Consider the following 20,516-nt stretch of genomic DNA (forward strand, 5'->3'; position numbering starts at 1 on the left):
TCAGTGGTGCCATAGGATGAATGGGAAATATGTTGCACCCATTGCAGCATAGTGCGATCTTTAAAGTTGCAGCAAGCCACAGTGCTGGATACTCAAGAAAGATATCTCTATTTTGCAATTGTCTGAGTTGGGAGCAATACATGCTGACAATGGTAATGGTATTCCATTCCACAGAGCTAACATCCTTCACTTTAATGAGCACAAAACATATATTAAAAAATAAACATGCATGTGGAGTGGTCAGGACTGGCTTTATTCTCTTTTCAGTAAGTTCATTTTTGTGTTTATTAATGGTGACTGCTTATCTTTCCTATGAGGTTGGCATTCACAGGATTCTAAGGTATGATGGGTGTCCTGATAGGATTATTGATGCCATGTCTAAACACTGATGGACTTCACAGGATACTTAAGTCCAGTGGTGGTCTTCGAAGCACCTTTCAACGGTCTCACAGGATGTTGTGGTGAACCAATGGCTTGCAATGGATATTGAGGTGTGACACAGTTCCTCAAAGGATAGCAAGGTGTAAAGTAGGTGGCTAAAGGATATTGAGTTATGTAGCTCTTAATCGGATAAAAGTTTGGAAAATGGAATGCCATAGGATAACGAGAAGAGACATTAGTGCCCTCAGATTCTGGGTCTGTGCTTATCACAGAACCCTGTTCTTGGCTGCGATACTTCACAGGGCTTTGGAATGAGCTTCTGATAATTGTAGGACTGTAGGATGGACTTACGGTCTTTTCAGAACTCATGGCTGTACTTCCGGTTTTCACAGGACTCTGGAATGCACTTCTGGACTTCACAGAACTCTGGGATGGGCTTCTGGACTTCATAGGGCTCTGGGTTGGGCTTCCGGTCTTCACAGGACTCTGGGATGGACTTCTGGTCTTCACAGGACTCTGGGTTGGGCTTCTGGTCTTCACAGGACTCTGGGATGGACTTCTGGTCTTCACAGGACTCTGGAATGGACTTCTGGTCTTCACAGGACTCTGGGATGGACTTCTGGTCTTCACAGGACTCTGGGAGGAGCTTCTGGTTTTCGCAGAAGTCTGGGATTGGCTTCTGGTCTTTCCAGGACTCTGGAATGGACTTCCGGTTTTTACAGAGCTCTGGGTTGAACTTCTTTGTTTTTCAGGATCTTGGTTTGAGCCTACAGTCGGAATAGAATCCTGGACTTCCGTATCTACACTTGCAGGAACAGGGCTTGAAATGTATGCTGCCATAACATATTGAGGTAGAGAGTAAGCCCTCACAAGATACTTGCCTGCAACGTTGGCCATCACAGGAAACTGGCCTTTGTGGTAAGTGTTTTCTGGATGCTGAGGTATGAACACTGTCCTCGTGGGACCCTCTGCTTTAATTTGTGTTCTCTCCACATCCTGGTCTACACTGTTGGTAATTATTTTGCCCTGACCTGCATTCATTAGATCCTCATCTTTGCTGTTGGTCTTTGTAGGATCCTGGTCTCTGCTATCAGCATTCATAGAATCCTGGTCTGCACTGTTGCTTCTTTCAAGATCCAGATCGTCACTGTCGATCCTTTCAAGATCTCCGTTTATACTGTCGAACCTTTCAAGATCCTGGCCGGCACTGTCAACCTGATCAAGAACCCGTTGTGCACTGTCGATTCTTTCAAGATCTTTATCTTTACTGTTGACCCTTTCAAAATCCCGGTCTGCACTACTGATTCTTTCAAGATCGTTAGCACTATCGACTCTGTCAAAATCATCTTCCGTGCTGTTAGTACTTGTAAGATCCTCAACTGTATCAATGGTTATCACAGGATTATGACTCATGTCATCAGTCTTTGTAGAATCATAAGGTGTTGCAGACTTTTGCATTGGATTCTGATATGTGCTTTGGTTTTGCACAGAATCAGGAGCTATGATGTCATTCCTCATAGGATTCTGCTGCATGATGTAGGCCATCGGAGGATACTGATCCGTGATGTAGCTCCTATGATATGGAAATAGGCTGTAGGCGCCCATGTCATATTGGCCCATGATGTAGTTCCTTATAGGATATTGATTTGTTGTGTAGCGATTCATAGGATACTGAGATGTGGCATAGGTCCTGACAGGATATTGAGATGTGGCATAGGTCTTGAATGGATACTGAGCTGCGACATAGGTCCCCACAGGATACTGAGATGTGGCATAGTTCACAGAATACGGAGATGCAGCATAGGTCCCCACAGGATACTGAGCTGTGGTGTAGTTAACAGCATAATGATAGGCAGCATAGGTTCCTGCAGGATACTGAGAGGTAGCATAGGTCTCTACAGGATACTGAGGTGTGGCATAGTTTCCTGCAGGATATTGAGATGTGATGTAGGTCCCCACAGGATACTGAGGTGTAGCATAGGTGTTCACAGGATACTGAGGTGTAGCGTAGCTGTTCGCGGGATACTGAGGTGTAGCATAGCTGTTCGCAGGATACTGAGGTGTAGCATAAGTGCCTGCAGGATACTGAGGTGTCGCATAGATGTTCGCAGGATACTGAGGTGCAGCATAGGTACTCGCAGGATACACAGGATACACAGGATACTGAAGTGCAGCAAAGGTGCTTGCAGGATATTGAGATGGAGCATAGGTGCTCACAGGATACTGAGGTGTAGCACTGGTCCTCACAGAATACGGAATTTTGGCATAGGTTCTCACAGGATACTGAGATGTGGCATAGGTCCCCATAGGATATGATGCCTTTTCATATTCCTGAAGAATTCACCATCTATTATTTAGGTAACAGCTGGTTCTGCAGTATGTTACACAATCAGGTTCAAATGGTGTTACAGACTACAGCTGAAGGCTGTTTACAAAACCATCTAAACTCTCTGGTTGTGTCATTATCTTGTAAAACATAATTCAAACTAGTCGCTGTTACTTATATTACATGCACAATCTTCTTTACAATTGAAAGGTCAAACTAAGATTTTTGTGCCCTTGGACAGACAGGTGTCCTAAACTTTAGCACCAAGGAACGTAGTATTGGATGAAATTTTAGGAACATGAACAACTTACAATTATATCACATCTTTAAAGTAGTAAACTCTCCAAACAGGTACAGAATATTAGGCCCAGTTATTCCATCTCTTTGTTGCAGATTCAGTTCCTCTGGCTACATGATCATCACATCCTTTTTTCTAAAGAAATCCATCAGGTGAATAGTTTTGCTTTTGGTGAGAAAGCTTTTGAAACAGTTTAATGAATTTAACAAGTAACAATGAATTTAATGAATAATGGTAAAGGAAAGTAAAATAAATTTGCAACTCAGGATGCAGCTGTAAGATGCTGTCTTCATACCTTTTAAGCATTCACATTATCACTTGTACAAATGGTCAATTTTACAACTCTGGAGTGTGCAGGAGAACTAAATTTTTGAAGAATAGGTCAATATGTAATTCCAGACTTCATAGGTGGCACAGTAGTTGGCACTGCTGCCTCACAGTGCCAGGGACCTGGGTTTAATTCTGACCTCGGGTGACTGTGTGGTGTTTGCAATGGGTTTCCCCGTGTCTGCATGGGTTTCTTCTAGGTGGTCCGGCTTCCTCCCACAGTCCAAAGGTGTGCAGGTTAGGTGGATTGGCCACACTAAAACTGCACCTTAGTATCCAAAGCTGTGCAGGTTAGGTGCTGTTACGAGTATATGGCGGGTGAGTGGCCTAGGTGGGGTGCTCTTTCAGAGGGTTGGTGCAGACGCGATGGGCCGAATGCCCTCCTTCTGCACTGTAGGGATTCTATAGGTACATTGGAGAAACGTATTTGGTCTAAAGATTCTCCAGAGGGCTGTAGAGCATCTTAGAATGCATTTGACTGTTAAAGCTATTAAATTAGCTTATTTAAACAATTAAAGATGAGAAAACTGTTGAAAAGGAGGCTGCCAGACCACAGTTATGCTACATCAGAGTCAAAAAACAGAAGAGTCGAGATGTAACCTTATGAAATTTCTGAATTGGACAAGGCTGGGAAGGGGAGATTTCATAGAATTTCATAGTCACCCCCTGCAAATCTAGTTTAAACCCTCCCTTGTGTCATGTGAGAGTACCTTTAAGAAATGGGTGTTTATAAATGGGTATGTATATAAATATCTGTAGTGAGAGTACCTTTAAGAAATGGGTGTTTATAAATGGGTGTGTATATAAATATCTGTAGTGAAAGTACCTTTAAGAAATGGGTGTTTATTACTGCAGTGATGTCAGAGAGTGGGTGGAGCTGGGCTGTCTGTCAACTTTTTACTTTAGTTTTTGAGCAGGCTGCAGGGTGTGTTTTATTTTTATTTTCAGTGTTGGAGCTGAAGCCAGACAGCAAGTGTACTGTTGATCCCTCTGCCATGAAAAGACTATCTCTTGATCATTTGATGAATTCAGAGTTATAAATGTTCTCAGTCGTGAATGTAAACCTAATGTGCTTCTGTTAAAAGGTGTTTTTAAGTCATATGGATGTTAAAAGCAAAGCTTAAAGAATTACTTAGTGTTGTATTCTTTGGGGGTTATATTTGAATTAATGGTTGCTAAGATGTTCACTGTATGTTTTAAAAAGGTTAACTTGAGTTCATAGAATAAACATTGTTTTGCTTTAAAAAATACTTTTCCATTTCTGCTGTACCACACCTGTGCTCCCCATACCACAATCGATTAAAAGTTGTGGGTCAGGTGAACTCCATGCTACACGTTGGGATTCTCTAAACACTGGCCCATAACAAATTGGGGGCTTGAGGGGGATACAAGTCTATCTATTGGATTGGCTTAGTGAACTTAAAGACAGTGGTGGGTGAGCATATTGTGGGTGCTTTTCAGGTGTGGTATTTTAGTTTAAGTAGGGAGTGTGTTGTGGACAATGTCTCTTTCAGCGGCTCAGAAGTTTTTGGGGGTGGAGACGGTCACACGCAGTACCTTACGGACAGAGACTAAAAGCTGACTGTTAGATTTGGCAAAAACATTGCAGTTAACATTACATGACAAAATGCGAAAAGATGAGGTAATTATGGTGGTGGCTAAGCACTAGAGTTGCCTGAGATACAGTTTGACTCATTGGAAATGGGAAAAGTTCAGTTGCAAATTAAACAAATGGAACATGAGAATGAATTAAAGCAGCTTGAATACGAAAGAGATAGAAAGGAAAAAGAAAGAGAGAGAGAAAGAGATAGAGAGGAAAAAGAAAGAGAGAGGAAGAGAGAGAGGAAAAAGAACGAGAGAGAGAGGAAAAAGAAAGAGAGAGAGAAGAAAGGCGAAAAGAAAGAATAGCCCAAGCAGAACAAAAAGAAAGAGAAAGGGAGGTACAGATCAGGGCAAAAGATAAAGAGAGAGAGTTTGAACTTCAGCAAATGGCCATGAAACATGACAGTCAGTTAAAATTGGCAGACGTAAAGGGAAATGTACAGTTGGAGGATAGTGATGAGGATAGTGAGAAAGAGCGTCAAAGTCGAAGGCTTGGTGGGGATCTATTTAAATATGTCCAAGCATTGCCAAGGTTTGACTAGAAGTAGGTAGAAGCCTTTTTCATTTCATTTGAGAAGGTAGCTAAACAAATGAAATGGCCACAGGACATGTGGGTATTACTGATTCAAACAAAGCTGGTAGGTAGAGCTAGTGAAGTGTTTGCATCACTACCGGAGGAGGTATCTGGGACAAATGAGGAGGTGAAAAAATCCATCTTAGGTGCATATGTACCAGTGCCTGAAGCCTACAGACAAACGTTTAGAAATTTAAGGAAAGAATTTGGTCAAACACAGATGGGGTTTGAAAGGATCAAACAGAGTAATTTTAATAGGTGGATAAGGGCTTTGAAAATAGGCCAAACATATGAAGTTCTCAGAGAAATTATACTTTTGGAGGAGTTTAAAAATTCAATTCCTGATGTAGTGAGAACTCATGTGGAAGAGCAGAGGGTTAAAACTGCGAGATTAGCAGCAGAAATGGCAGATGATTATGAATTAGTTCATAAATCAAAGCTTGGTTTCCGACATCAGTTTCAGCCTGTGAGGGACAGAAACTGGGGACATGAGAAATACTCAAGTGGTAGAGGCAAAGGTGATCTGATGGGAGAAAATAAGGAGAGTGTACCTCAGATTAAAAAAGAAATCCAGGAGGGTGGAAAAGAAATGAAAAGTTTCAAATGTTTTCACTGAAATAAACTAGGCCATGTAAAGTCCCAGTGTTGGTGGTTGAAGAAAAGCACTAGGAAGGCTGATGTGGTAAAACAGGGTTTGTTAAAGTGGTAAAGGAAAGCTCGAGTGAAGCGAAGGAGGTGCAAAAGATTGTACAGCCTGATCAAGAGGTGATTGATAAGAAGGTGCCAGATCTCTTTAAATAATTTATTTGTGTGGGTAAAGTTTACTCATATGTATCAGGAGGAGCATGTAAAGAAGTCACCATTTTAAGAGGTACGGGAGCTAGTCAATCTTTAATGGTAAGAGATGAGGATTTATATAGTTTGGGAAGAATGTTGCCAGAAAAGGTGGTAATATGTGGAATTCAGGGTGAGAGGAGTAGTGTTCAATTATATAAGGTAAGATTGGAAAGTCCAGTGAAGAGTGGTGAAGTGGTAGTAGGAGTAATAGAGAAACTATCTTGTCCAGGAATACAGTTTATCTTGCGCAATGATATAGCTGGATCGCGGGTGGGAGTGATGCCTACGGTGGTTGATAAGCCAGTGGAAAATCAGACAACTGAAGTGTTGAAGGATGAATATCCTGGGATTTTTCTGGATTGTGTGGTTAACAAGGTTGCAAAGGCACAGGTTAAGACAAGAGGAGAAATCAAAGAGTGAAGATGAAGTTGAAGTGCAATTATCAGAAACGATTTTTGATCAGATGGTTGAAAAAGAACAAGAACATGTGGAGGATGTGACGGATATTTTTAGTTCAGGAAAATTGGCAGAGTTACAACAGAAAGATATAGAAAGAAAACGGATGTATCAGAAAGCACACACAGAAGAGGAACCTGCGTGTCTACCAGAGTGTTATTACCGTAAAAGTGATGTCTTGATGAGAAAATGGAGACCTTTACATATGCAGGCGGATGAAAAGTGGGCAGAAGTTCATCAAGTAGTATTGCCGGTAGGGTACAGAAAGAAGGTGTTGCGAGTTGCACATGAGGTACCAGTGGGAGGTCATTTGGGAATAAGGAAAACTCAAGCTAAAATCCAGAAACATTTTTATTGGCCTGGACTACATAAAGATGTAGTTAAATTTTGTCAATCATGTCACACATGTCAAGTGCTGGGAAACCTCAAGTAGTGATAAAACCAGCACCCTTAATACCCATTCCAGCATTTGAGGAACCTTTTACAAGAGTCCTAATTGATTGCGTAGGACCGCTTCCCAAAACAAAAAGTGGGAATCAATATCTTTTGACGATAATGGATGTGTCTACTAGGTTTCCAGAGGCCATTTCAGTACATAATATTACAGCTAAAAAGATTGTGGAGGAGTTACTTAAATTCTTTACGAGATATGGACTACCCACAGAAATACAATGGGATCAAGGATCAAATTTTACCTCACGGTTATTCAAAGAAGTTATGGGTAGCTTAGGACTAAAATAATTTAAATCAACTGCGTACCATCCAGAATCGCAGGGAGCGTTAGAAAGGTGGCATCAGACATTAAAGACAATGTTGAGGACTTATTGCCAAGATTATCCAGAGGATTGGGATAACGGAATTCCATTTGTACTGTTTGCAATTAGGGATGCACCTAATGAGTCAACCATTTAGTCCTTTTGAACTAATTTTTGGTCATGAGGTACGAGGAACACTTCAATTGATTAAGGAAAAATTGGTGAGTGAGAAATTGGAAATTACATTATTGGATTATGTGTCAAATTTTAGGGAACTATTAAATAGAGCAGGTGAATTGGCTAGGCAACATTTAAAAGTTGCACAAAATGTGATGAAACGGGTAGCTGACAAGAAATCCAAAGTTCGCAGTTTTGCCAGTGAGGATAAAGTTTTAGTGTTGTTACCAGTGGTAGGTGAACCTTTAAAAGCTAGGTTTTGTGGACCTTATCAGATTGAAAGGAAATTAAGTGAGGTGAATTATGTGGTACAAACGCCAGATAGACGGAAGACTCACCGAGTGTGTCATGTGGATATGCTTAAAAGGTACTTTGAAAGGGAAGAGAGAAAAAGGAGGAGGTTTTCATGATTCTAACTCAAAGTGAAGAACCAAATCCAGATGACTGTGAATTTGACATACCTCAAATTAAATTGGAAAAAGAGGATGTTCTTAAAAATTGGGATAAATTGTTGAGTTCCCTTCCAGAAGAAAAACGAACTGACCTGAAAGAGTTATTGATATCACATGGGCAAATTTGTAGAGATAAATTGTGAAGTACTAAAATGGTTATATATGATGTAGATGTGGGAAATGGTGTTCCAATCAAACAACATCCATACAGACTTAACCCGTTAAAATTGGCACAAGTTAACAAAGAGATTGAGCGTATGCTTAGAAATGGCATAATTGAAGTGGGTTGCAGCCAATGGAGCTCACCCATAGTGATGGTGCTAGAACCAGACGGTACCCAACGGTTGTGTGTGGACTATAGAAAGGTTAATGCAGTTACAAGAATGGATTCTTATCCTAACCCACGTTTGAAGGATTGCATTGCGAAAGTGGGACAATCGGCTTTTATTTTCAAACTGGATTTACTTAAAGGTTACTGGCAGGTACCTTTATCCGAAAGGCGAAGGAGATTTCAGCTTTTGTGACTCCAGATGGTATATACCAATTCAAAGTTATGCCATTTGGCATGAAAAACGCTCCAGCCACATTTCAACGGTTAACTAACAAAGTTGTTTCAGGATTACCCAATTGTGCGGTATACATCGACGATCTGGTAATTTTCAGCCAGACATGGACAGAACATTTGAAGCATCTGATGGAGTTATTCGATAGACTTCAGGAGGCGGGCTTGGTGATAAACCTAGCCAAAAGTGAATGCGGAAAGGCTCAAGCCACTTTCCCTGGCCATACAATTGGACAAGGTCGAATGGTCACACGGGATGTGAAATCAACAGTTATTGAAGAGTTTCCGATACCCCCAAGACAAAGGGAAATAATGCGATTTCTAGGCATGAGTGGATTTGATCAAACATTTGTGAAAACGTTTTGTCGCACGATTGCTCCACTGACGGACTTGCTGAAGAAACGTTGAAAATTTCAATGGACAGCAGACTTTCAACAGGCATTTGACAGCCTGAATGCTGTGCTAACCAATGATCCTGTGTTGGAGAATTGCAAGGGATTCTGTGATAAAATTGAATTAAAGTATCTGACTTTAAAGAGAAATGCCGAGGTGTAGAGCAATGGACGGATCGTGCAGAGACCTTCTTGTTCAAAGAGACTGGGTGTTTTTACCTCATAATTCACCTCACTTAATTTCCTTTCAATCTGATAAGGTCCACAAAATCTAGCTTTTGAAGGTTCACCTACCACTGGTAACAACGCTGAAACTTTATCTCCACTGGCAAAACTACGAACTTTGGATTTCTTGTCCGCTACCCGTTTCATCACATTTTGTGCAACTTTTAAATGTTGTCTAGCCAATTCACCTGCTCTATTTAATTTTTCCTCATGACCAAAAATTAGTTCAAAAGGACTAAATGGTTGACTCATTAGGTGCATCCCTAATTGCAAACAGTACGAATGGAATTCCGTTATCCCAATCCTCTGGATAATCTTGACAATAAGCCCTCAACATTGTCCTTAATGTCTGATGCCACCTTTCTAACACTCCCTGCGATTCTGGATGGTATGCAGTTGATATAAATTGTTTTATTCCTAAGCTATCCATAACTTCTTTGAATAACTTTGAGCTAAAATTTGATGCTTGATCCGATTAAATTTCTGTGGGTACTCCATATCTAGTAAAGAATTTAAGTAACTCCTCCACAATCTTTTTAGCTGTAATATTACGTACTGGAATGGCCTCTGGAAACCTAGTAGACACATCTATTATAGTCAAAAGATATTGATTCCCACTTTTTGTTTTAGGAAGCGGTCCTACATAATCAATTAGGACCCTTGTAAAAGGTTCCTCAAATGCTGGAATGGGTATTAAGGGCGCTGGTTTCATCACTGCTTCAGGTTTCCCTATCACTTGACATGTGTGACACGATTGACAAAATTTAACTACATCTTTATGTAGTCCAGGCCAATAAAAATGTTTCTGGATTTTAGCTTGAGTTTTGCTTATTCCAAATGACCTCCCACTGGTACCTCATGTGCAACTCGCAACACCTCCTTTCTGTACCCTACCGGCAATACTACTTGATGAACTTCTGCCCACTTTTCATCCGCCTGCATATGTAAAGGTCTCCATTTTCTCATCAAGACATCATTTTTACGGTAATAACACTCTGGTAGACACGCAGATTCCTCTTCTGTGTGTGCTTTCTGATACATCCGTTTTATTTGTATATCTTTCTGTTGTAACTCCGCCAATTTTCCTGAACTAAAAATATCCGTCTCATCCTCCACCTATTCTTGTTCTTTTTCAACCATCTGATCAAAAATCTTTTCTGATAATTGCACTTCAACTTCATCTTCACTCTTTGATTTCTCCGCTTGTCTTAACCTATGACTTTGCGAATTTGTTACTACATAATCCGGAAAAATCCCAGGATATTTGTCCTTCAACACTTCAGTTGTCTGATTTTGCTTATCAACCACAGTAGGCATCACTCCCACTTGCGATCCAGCTATATCATTACCCAAGATAAACTGTATTCCTGGACAAGATAGTTTCTCTATTACTCCTACTACCACTTCACCACTCTTCACTGGACTTTCCAATCTTACCTTATATAATTGAACACTACGCCTCTCACTCTGAATTCCACATATTACCACCTTTTCTGGCAACATTCTTCCCAAACTACATAAATCCTCATCTCTTACCATTAAAGATTGACTAGCTCCCATATCTCTTAAAATGGTGACTTCTTTACCTGCTCATCCTGATACACATGAGTAAACTTTACCCACACAAGTAAATTCTTTAAAGACATCTGGCACCTTCTTATCAATCACCTCTTGATCAGGCTGTACAATCTTTTGCACCTCCTTCGCTTCACTTGGGTTTTCCTTTACCACTTTAACAAACCCCACTGTCTTATCCTGTTTTACCACATCAGCCTTCCCAGTGCTTTTCTTCAACCATCAGCACTGTGACTTTACATAGCCTAGTTTATTACAGTGAAAACATTTGAAACTTTTCAATTCTTTTCCACCCTCCTGGATTTCTTTTTTAATCTGAGGTACACTCTCCTTATTATCTCCCATCAGATCATCTTTACTTTTACCACTTAAGTATTTCTCATGTCCCCTGTTTCTATCCCTCACAGGCTGAAACTGATGTCCGAATCCAAGCTTTGATTTATGAACTAATTCATAATCATCTGCCATTTCCGCTGCTAATCTCACAGTTTTAACCCTCTGTTCTTCCACACGAGTTCTCACTGCATCAGGAATTGAATTTTTAAACTCCTCCAAAAATATAATTTCTCTGAGGGCTTCATACGTTTGGTCTATTTTCAAAGCCCTTATCCACCTATCAAAATTACTCTGTTTGAGCCTTTCAAACTCCATGTATGTTTGACCACATTCTTTCCTTAAATTTCTAAACCTTTGTCTGTAAGCTTCAGGCACTAGCTCATATGCACCTAAGATGGATTTTTTCACCTCCTCATACATCACAGATTTCTCCTCCGGTAGTGATGCAAACACTTCACTAGCTCTACCTACCAGCTTTGTTTGAATCAGTAATATCCACATGTCCTGTGGCCATTTCACTTGTTTAGCTACCTTCTCAAATGAAATGAAAAAGGCTTGTACTTCCTTCTCGTCAAACCTTGGCAATGCTTGGGCATATTTAAATAGATTCCCACCAAGCCTTCGACTATGATGCTCTTTCTCACTATTCTCATCACTATCATCCAACTGTACATTTCCCTTTACGTCTGCCAATTTTAACTGACTGTCGTGTTTCATGGCCATTTTCTGAAGTTGAAACTCTCTCTCTTTATCCTTTTCCCTGATCTGTATCTCCCTTTCTTTTTCTTTTTGTTCTGCTTGGGCTATTCTTTCTTTTCTCCATTCTTCTCTCTCCTTTTCTTTTTCCTCTCTCTATCTTTCGTATGCAAGTTGTTTTAATTCTTTCTCATGTTCCATTTGTTTAATTTGCAACTGAATTTTTGCCATTTCCAATGAGTCAAACTGTATCTCAGGCAACTTTAAATGCTTAACCACCGCCATAATTACCTCATCTTTTCACATTTTGTCAGGTAATGTTAACTGCAATGTTTTTGCCAAATCTAAAAGTTTACTTTTAGTCTCTGTCCGTAAGGTACTGCGTGTGACCGACTCCATCCCCAAAAACTTCTGAGCCTTTGAAAGAGTCATTGTCCACAACACACACCCCACTTAAACTAAAATACCACACCTGAAAAGCAACCACAATATGCTCACCCATCACTGTCTTTAAGTTCACTAAGCCAATCCAATAGATAGACTTTTATCCCCCTTGAGCCCCAAATTATTATGTGCCAGTGTTTAGAGAACCCCAACGTGTATCATGGGGTTCACCTGACCCACAACTTTTAATAGATTCTTGTATGGGGAGCACAAGCTCACTCAATAGGTATGGTATAGCAGAAAATGGACCAGTGGTTTTTAAAACAAAACAATGTTTATTCTATGAACTCAAGTTACCCTTTCTAAAACAAACAGTGAACATCTTAGCAACCAGTAAATCAACCCCCCTCCCCCGCCCAAAGAATACAATACTAAGTAATCTGTATGCTGTTCTGTTAACATCCAAAAGACTTAACAAACCTCCAAACAGGAGCTCATCAGGGTTTACATTCAAGACTGAAAACATTTATACTTCTTCTGAATTCACCAAATGATCCATAGATAGTTTTTGGATGGCAGAGATCAACAGCAGTGCAGCTCACAGACACACCCAAGCTTTCTCAAACTGAAACTGAAAAAGCAGAAGTAGAGCTCAGCTCACACTCTGACATCACTCCAGTAACATGAGCAGCTCCATTTCTTAAAGGTACATTTCTTAAACACCCATTTCTTAAAGGGTACTCTCACGTGACAGTATCTTTAAGAAATGGGTGTTTACTAATGCAGTGATGTCAGAGAGTGGGTGGAGCTGGGCTGTCTGTCAGATTTTTACTTTTGTTTTTGAGCAGGCTGCAGGGTGTGTTTTAGTTTTGTTTTCAGTGTTGGAGCTGAAGCCAGATAGATCAAGTGTACTGTTGATCTCTCAGCCATGAAAAGGCTATGGGGGTGATTCTCCGTGGTGCAGACCAAGTGCCCGCGCCGTCGTGAAACGTGACGGCGCGAACAGGGCCCGGGCATGACCTATTCTGGCCCCCACAGGGAGTCAGCACGACGCTGGAGCAGTTCACGCCGCTCCAACGTCCTTACCTGGTGCCAAATGGGCGCCGCACCAACCCACGCATGCGCAGTTGGGGCAGCCCAATCCTGCGCATGTGCAGTTGGACCGTGCCATCCTGTGCATGCGCGGGGAACTTCTTACGCACGCCGGCCCCTCACCAACACGGCGCCGGTGTTCTGGGGCCGCGCGCGGAAGGAGGTAGGCCCGGGGGTAAGAGGCCGGCCCGCCGATCGGTGGGCCCCGATCGTGGGCCAGACCCCATTGGAGGCCGCCCCCGGTGAAGGAGCCCCCCCTCAACCCCCCAACAGGACACCCCCCCAATGTTTCCGCAGAGTTCCCGCCGGCAGCGACCAGGGGTGGACTGCGCCGGCGGGAACCTGTCGTGTCGTAGCAGCCGCTCGGCCCATCCGTTTGCGGCGATTCCCTGAGCGGCCTGGCACAAATCGCACACCGCTGGTTTTGGGAGGGGTGGGAGAATCGCGTGCGGGGGTCGGGGTGGCGTGGCGCGATTCACGCGGCGCCCCGGAGATTCTCCTACCCGGTGTGGGAGGGGGAGAATCGCGCCCACTCTCTTGATCATTTGGTGAATTCAGAGTGATAACTGATCTCAGTAGTGAATGTAAACCTAACGTGCTTCTGTTAAAAGGTGTTTTTAAGTCATATGGATGTTAAAAGCAAAGCTTAAAGGATTACTTAGTGTTGTATTCTTTGAGGGTTGTATTTGAATTAATGGTTGCTAAGATGTTCACTGTATGTTTTAAAAAGGTTAACTTGAGTTCATAGAATAAACATTGTTTTGCTTTAAAAAATACTTTTCCATTTCTGCTGTACCACACCTGTAGAGTGGGCTGTGTGCTCCCCATACCACAATCTATTAAAAATTGTGGGTCAGGTGAACTCCATGCTACACTTTGGGGTTCTCTAAACCCTGGCCCATAACACTTGTAGCACTAGCAAATCTGCCCCCCAGGATATTGATCCCCCTCCAGTTTTCTATTCCAGTGCTGGAAAATATACAATTAACTCACCAGGGCATATTGTTTTGTATTTTCCTCCATATTTTTCTTCAATGTTCTTCACACATGTGGTAATCCTTCATGCCTTACTCTTACTCTGCTCACGGGCTTCTCCAGCAAGCTGTACTGTACACTTCCATCACTGTAACATACATGCAACCTTTACATTAGTAGAAAGTCCTGCCAAACACCAAAACTGTCCATTCTTGTTTGCAGATCCTATTATTGCACGATGTGTCTTACTTTTCTCATGAATGCTTTGTTCAACTTTCACAGTTCATACTTACACATGTCATATCATAGCCCATCATTTATGACCAACATTCTCAGATGTTTCCTCATTCCCTGATTCATGATGGAATTCTCATTCTCCAACATATAGCAAGGGCAGCACGGTAGCATTGTGGATAGCACAATTGCTTCACAGCTCCAGGGTCCCAGGTTCGATTCTGGCTTGGGTCACTGTCTGTGCGGAGTCTGCACATTCTCCCCATGTGTGCGTGGGTTTCCTCCGGGTGCTCCGGTTTCCTCCCACAGTCCAAAGATGTGCATGTTAGGTGGATTGGCCATGATAAATTGCCCTTAGTGTTGGGTGGGGTTACTGGGTTATGGGGATAGGGTGGAGGTGTTGACTTTGGGTAGGATGCTCTTTCCAAGAGCCAGTGCAGACTCGATGGGCCGAATGGCTTCCTTCTGCACTGTAAATTCTATGATAATCTATGATATACTTCTCACCATTCACAAGGAAGAAGCACAGCATAGGCACATTGCAAAGGCCATTGTGGGAGCAAAGTAGGCAGAACAAAGGCAGTTGGAATGTCTGCTACTTCTACAGTTTATGGTTCAGGACTGGTTGCATTTTGCAACTTGCTCATGCACCTGCAAATGCTGCACAAAACACTTCAACTTTTGTGCTAATATTTTAACTTCTCTTCATCTTCATTTCCTTCAGGCAAGCAGAAAAATAAGTCACAGCAGAAAGGTGAACAAATGGCCAAGGACCTTCTGTCACACGTCAGATTATCACATCCTCGTCTTGCCAACATTTACTCTTGCTCTCACACACATCAGCTGAAAGATATACCTGGAGTGAATTCAAATGGCTTTGAGGATATGCCACTTATTGACCAACATAACACTAGGAATGAGCAGTATAAGTGGAATCTGATATTGCTGAATTAAGGCCTTGGAGATGGGGTCTATGGATTGCGTTCCTAGTTGTTCTTTTCTAAATAGAAGGGGCTGAATTTTCTGCTTCGTTACGTCGGCAGCGACAATTGCGATCGGGAGGAGAATAGCGTGCAATGGAAAAATTGCAATTTGCCCCAAGCGCTGATTCCATCGCTATGCTCCGGCCCCAGCTAGCAGCGTTATTGAGGTTGCGCTGTCGGGTCCATGCAAAACAATCATTTGCATGGATTTAAATATCATTAGTGGGTTGGACACTTCATTCTCCACCCCTCCATGATGTTCCACCCCTATCAGGTGTGAATTGGTGGAAGTATTTACCAGCAGGGCCTGAGCACCATAGCTGTTGAGGGGCAGCAGGAGGCTAAACCAAATTCTTAAAACCTCTCAAAAATTGTCGGGTTTGCTGGGGAGTGGCTGCCCTGGCCGGTGGTGGTGGAGGGGGGCGGGGGGGGGGGGGGGGGCAGGGAAGTGCAAAGTATGGCTTGGTGCCAAGCCCGTGGACTCGGGGTATCCCCCTCAGGATTGAGGTGGGCTGGCTCAGACCTCCATTGCTGCAGTATGTCTTTTAAACGCACACCTTTGGTGCTACGTACAGGCCCCTGGTGTTCACTCCGGTGACGGCTTACTGTGTCATGTAAATGTTCACAGAACCTCTGGTGATGTGGGAGCCCACCCAGGCCACCCCTCTGGATACCCTCATACCCCAGCAGTTTCAACAAGGGGATGGGCATGGCAAAGTTCAATAAGTGGGTGTTGGCACTCCTCAGAAGTGCTGCCCCATTGCAGAGGAATCAGGGGATCAGCAGAGCTCATCACACCTACACCATGGCGTTTGGAACCCTTCCTGGTTCTTTGCCCCTCTCAGGGCAGAGGCCTCACCAGAGCCCCCCCACCCCTCAGATCATGGGCTGGTGAGGCTGGCAGCATTGACTACCTCTGCCACCAGCTTGAAGACACTGTTCAGGAGGGTGGGCTGGAGTCTGCAGCCCACCCTGCAAAAAGAGTGTCCCTATTCTCCTCATTGATTGAGCAGTGGGTCTATCACGGACTCCTGAAAGTGTGTGTGTGTGTTTGTGGGGGGGGGCAGGTCTTCTCTAAGCCATCTTCGATCTCCATGGTTGCAATGCATGTGTGATGCGTGGAGTGTTTGAAAACTGTTAGGCTCTTTAACGTTAATTCTGGCTCCTCTGAGCTTCCAATTCACGCCGGCAGAGAATTGATCCATTTCCATGTCCTGAATCATTGAACGAATAGCATCTCCAATGGAAAAGCTAATCACACACTATTCAGTCCCGGCAGGAATACTCCAAGTGGAGAATCAAGCCCAAGGTTGCTAGATGTGCATCACAGCTAGGTAGAGTCATTAAAAACAATTACAATGCCATCCCTTGTGCCATTCCTGGAGCATGCTGTAGCTCCAGGAATATCCAGCTTTTAGGGAGGCCTCCAGATTAGTCATGTCTCTAAATTGGAGCTGGGAGTCCACAGGAGACAATGATGAATGGCTTTTGAGAGCATTGGAGCAGAATCTCCGAGGAATTGTAGGAGCTAATTGTTACCACCAGCTCTCCTGTCCTGCTCATGGGTTGACAGTTGTACAGTTTTAAAACATGTTTGTATTGGATGTGGTAATCGCTGGCTGGGCCAGCATTTATTGCCCATCCTTAATTGCCCTTGAGAAGGTGGTTGTGAGCCGTCATCTTGAACCACTGAAGTTCATGTGCTGTTTGGAAGGGAGTTCCAGGGTACAAGTGCACATTTCAACTGTACAAATGCATACAAAGAGATCAGCAGCTTGATGTGCTCTTTTGTCTGATGGGCTATGCAGTCAGTTCTCTTTGATGTCTGCTTATATGACTGAATGAAGATTGGCCTCGGCGGCCGATGCAGCAACATCAGTGAACATGCAGCCTGCATCAAAATGTCCTGGGACTCAACAGCCAGAAGGCCAGGGCCACTTCAGTTCCAAAGAGTTCATATTTTCGAAGGCATCAAGTATCTGGTATCGCTTTCTCAGATAGATCTGGAAGAAGCACAAGAATAGGTTGCAGAGCAGACAGTGGCATTTAGGAAAATACATGTGTTAATACTAATGTATCCAGATATTTTTGATAAATAAATATGGTGAATTAAAAATAAAGTAATTCTCCAGATGTATGTCTCATTGGCAAGGGTGACGATATATACTCCTTGGGCGGGATTCTCCGAGCCCGCGCCGAGTTGCACAGCACTCCGGCGCCATGCTGGCCCCTGAGGAAGGGGCGAATGACTGGCCTGGAGGCCCATTGATGCCGGCGTCGCTTGTGCCGATTCTGACGCCGGCGTCAAAACTTAGCGGTGGCAGTGGACCTTCTTCTTAAACCATTCCAGTCCATGCAATTAAAATGCATCCACAATACTGCTAAGTAGTGATTGCGAAGATTTTGATCCTGCAACTACATGATGGAACAGTTTTATATTTCCAAGCCAGTGGACAAATACCCAAGTCAGGTCACATATGCTAATCTCCTCCCAATCATTAGAGCCAGTCCTGCCGTGCTTCAAGAAGAGCTTCCGTGCCTTTGTAGCATTTTCTTTGTCCTCCCAGGAATGGTGGTCATTTGACAATTGAGAAACAGGACCTGGCAGGGGAGAAGATTTTTGGCTATCCAGATGCAGTGTCCAATCTGCAGTTGTTTCATAATAAATTATTTAAACTAGATGCTCTGTAGTTCATCATTCACTTCGGCCAGTCTACAGAACAGGGAATAGCTTGGAAAGTATCAGCTGCCACTGCGGATTCACATGAGTTGGTGAAAATGTTCTTTCCAGCATTGAAGGATGACTTTGCCATCCTTTAAAAAAAAAATATATATTTTTATTCTCCTCCTTTTCACATTTTCTCCCAAATTTCCACCCACCAACAATAAACAATAAGCAGTAACGAATATATCAATCCACATATCAACAACAATCCCATCTTTCCACCAACCCCTCTAAACAACTGCCCGCATGTTAACACAAATAACAAAAAGGAATCACCCATAGTCACCATTAACACATACAGTCCCCCTCCCCACAAATCTCCCAACCCCCCCCCGAATATTCGATGGAATCCAATTCTTGAAAGTGCATAATGAATAACGCCCATGAATTGTAGAACCCCTCCATCCTTCCCCTCAGTTCAAACTTAACTTTCTCAAGCATTAAGAATTCCAGCCACGCCAGGGCACAGGGTGGAGAGGTTGCTCTCCATCCCAACAGGATCTGCCTTTGGGTGATCAACAAGGCAACGGCTACAACATCTGCCTCCGCTCCCGTTTCCAACACTGGCTGGTCCGACAGCCCGTATATGGCCTCCCGAGGACCCGGGTCCAGTTTCACGTGCACCACTTTAGAGATTACCCCAAAAATCTCCTTCCAGTAATCCTCCAGCTTTGGACAGGACCAAAACATATGAACGTGGTTTGCGGGGACCCCCGCAACGTTCACACACATCTTCCACCCCCTCAAAGAGCTGCCGCATCCTTGCCCTTGTGAGGTGTGCTCTATATACCACCTTCAGCTGTATCAGCCCCAACCTCGCGCACGAGTTGGAGGTGTTCACTCTCCGGAGCACCTCCCACCAGAACCCCTCCTCCATATCTTCTCCCAACTCTTCCTCCCACTTTTCTCTGATTCCTTCTAGTGGTGCCTTCTCCTCTTCCAAAATAGCCCCGTAAACCGCCGACACTACCCCCTTCTCCAGTCCCCCTGTCGTCAGCACCTCCTTCAGCAATGTGGAGGCCGGCTCCACTGGGAAGCTTTGTATCTCCTTCCTGACAAAATCTTGAACCTGCATGTATCTAAACATTTCTCGGTGCTCCAGCCCATACTTCGCTCCCAGCTCCTTCAATCCTGCAAACCGACCCCCAAGAAACAAATCTTTTAGTGTCTTAATCCCCTACTCCTCGCATTTCTGAAAATTTCCGTCCCACTTCCCTGGCTCAAATCTGTGGTTCCCCCGAATCGGCATTTCCATTGACCCTGCCCCCAACCCAAACTGTTGGCGAAACTGCTTCCAAATTCTCAATGAAGTTATTATTACCGGACTCCCTGAGTATTTCCCCTAGGCCACCATGAGCGGTGCTGTTGCTAGCGCCTTCAATCCTGACCTCCTACACAAACTCTCCTCCATTCTGACCCACTGGGAATCTCTCAGGCTTTCTCTTCTCACTACATGTCCTTTATCTTCTGGATTTGTCTTTGGACATCAGCCTTGAGCTGCTGCAGTGCTGCCTTCTTGATTTGTGGCTGCTCATTTATGTTTCAGCATTGTAATCAGACCAACCTTAGTGAAGATGATGCTTGAACCCAACTGTCTGGGCCCAGAAGCTGAATTTATTTGATCCTAATGTTCTGCAATTGAGTTGGATTGTGTAGATGTTGGATCTGCCAAAGCAGCATGCATGAAACAGCAGGTAGAAAACGATGAACAAGGTTTATTAGCAATACAATCAATTCTCCATTCCCTGAAGGGCCTCCCTCCCTGACTTGCACCCAGATCAGGCTTTTATATAGTGAGGGCTCCCTTTGTACAGAGGAAGCCCCGCCACCCCTATTACCGTGGAAGTACATATTGTGTGGAGGTCACGGGGAATCTGATTGTCCTTATTTCTTGACATCCATGGAGATTATAACAATGGATTTCCCAGATCGTTATGAGTTGTTCATGTAATTTCTTTTTTTGTAATGCATTTAAATGTTCAGCAAAACCAGAGCTAATTGTAGTCCCCTCCCAAGCTGGAGGCTGGTCATCCAAAATGGATGGAATTTTAGGATTTCTACCAAACACCAATTGATAAGGACTATAGCCCCCAACCATCTGTAATGAATTCTTTGAATGCACTGCCCATGCTAAAGCTGAATTTAGCCTGCA

The 20,516-nt window shown here is 43.3% G+C and overlaps 1 protein-coding gene across 3 annotated transcripts in view; it reads right to left on the reverse strand.

The window, feature by feature from the left end:
* Positions 1-232: 232 nt before the first annotated feature.
* Positions 233-20,516, reverse strand: part of LOC140428795 (uncharacterized) — a 59,620-nt gene continuing 39,336 nt past the window's right edge. The window contains exons 2-4 of one of the 3 annotated variants that reach the window (XM_072515484.1): positions 14,441-14,570; positions 3,019-3,140; positions 233-2,712 (exon numbers count right to left, since the gene is read on the reverse strand). In XM_072515484.1, the coding sequence (XP_072371585.1) occupies positions 379-2,688 (2,310 nt within the window). In that variant the 5' untranslated portion in view covers positions 2,689-2,712; positions 3,019-3,140; positions 14,441-14,570 and the 3' untranslated portion in view covers positions 233-378. Of the gene's footprint in view, positions 2,753-3,018; positions 3,141-14,440; positions 14,571-20,516 lie in introns of all 3 variants that reach the window. The other 2 variants (XM_072515483.1, XM_072515486.1) reach the window with 2 other exon arrangements.

The sequence above is a fragment of the Scyliorhinus torazame genome, chromosome 8 (genome assembly GCF_047496885.1).
Source record: "Scyliorhinus torazame isolate Kashiwa2021f chromosome 8, sScyTor2.1, whole genome shotgun sequence".
Taxonomy (NCBI): Eukaryota; Metazoa; Chordata; class Chondrichthyes; order Carcharhiniformes; family Scyliorhinidae; genus Scyliorhinus; species Scyliorhinus torazame.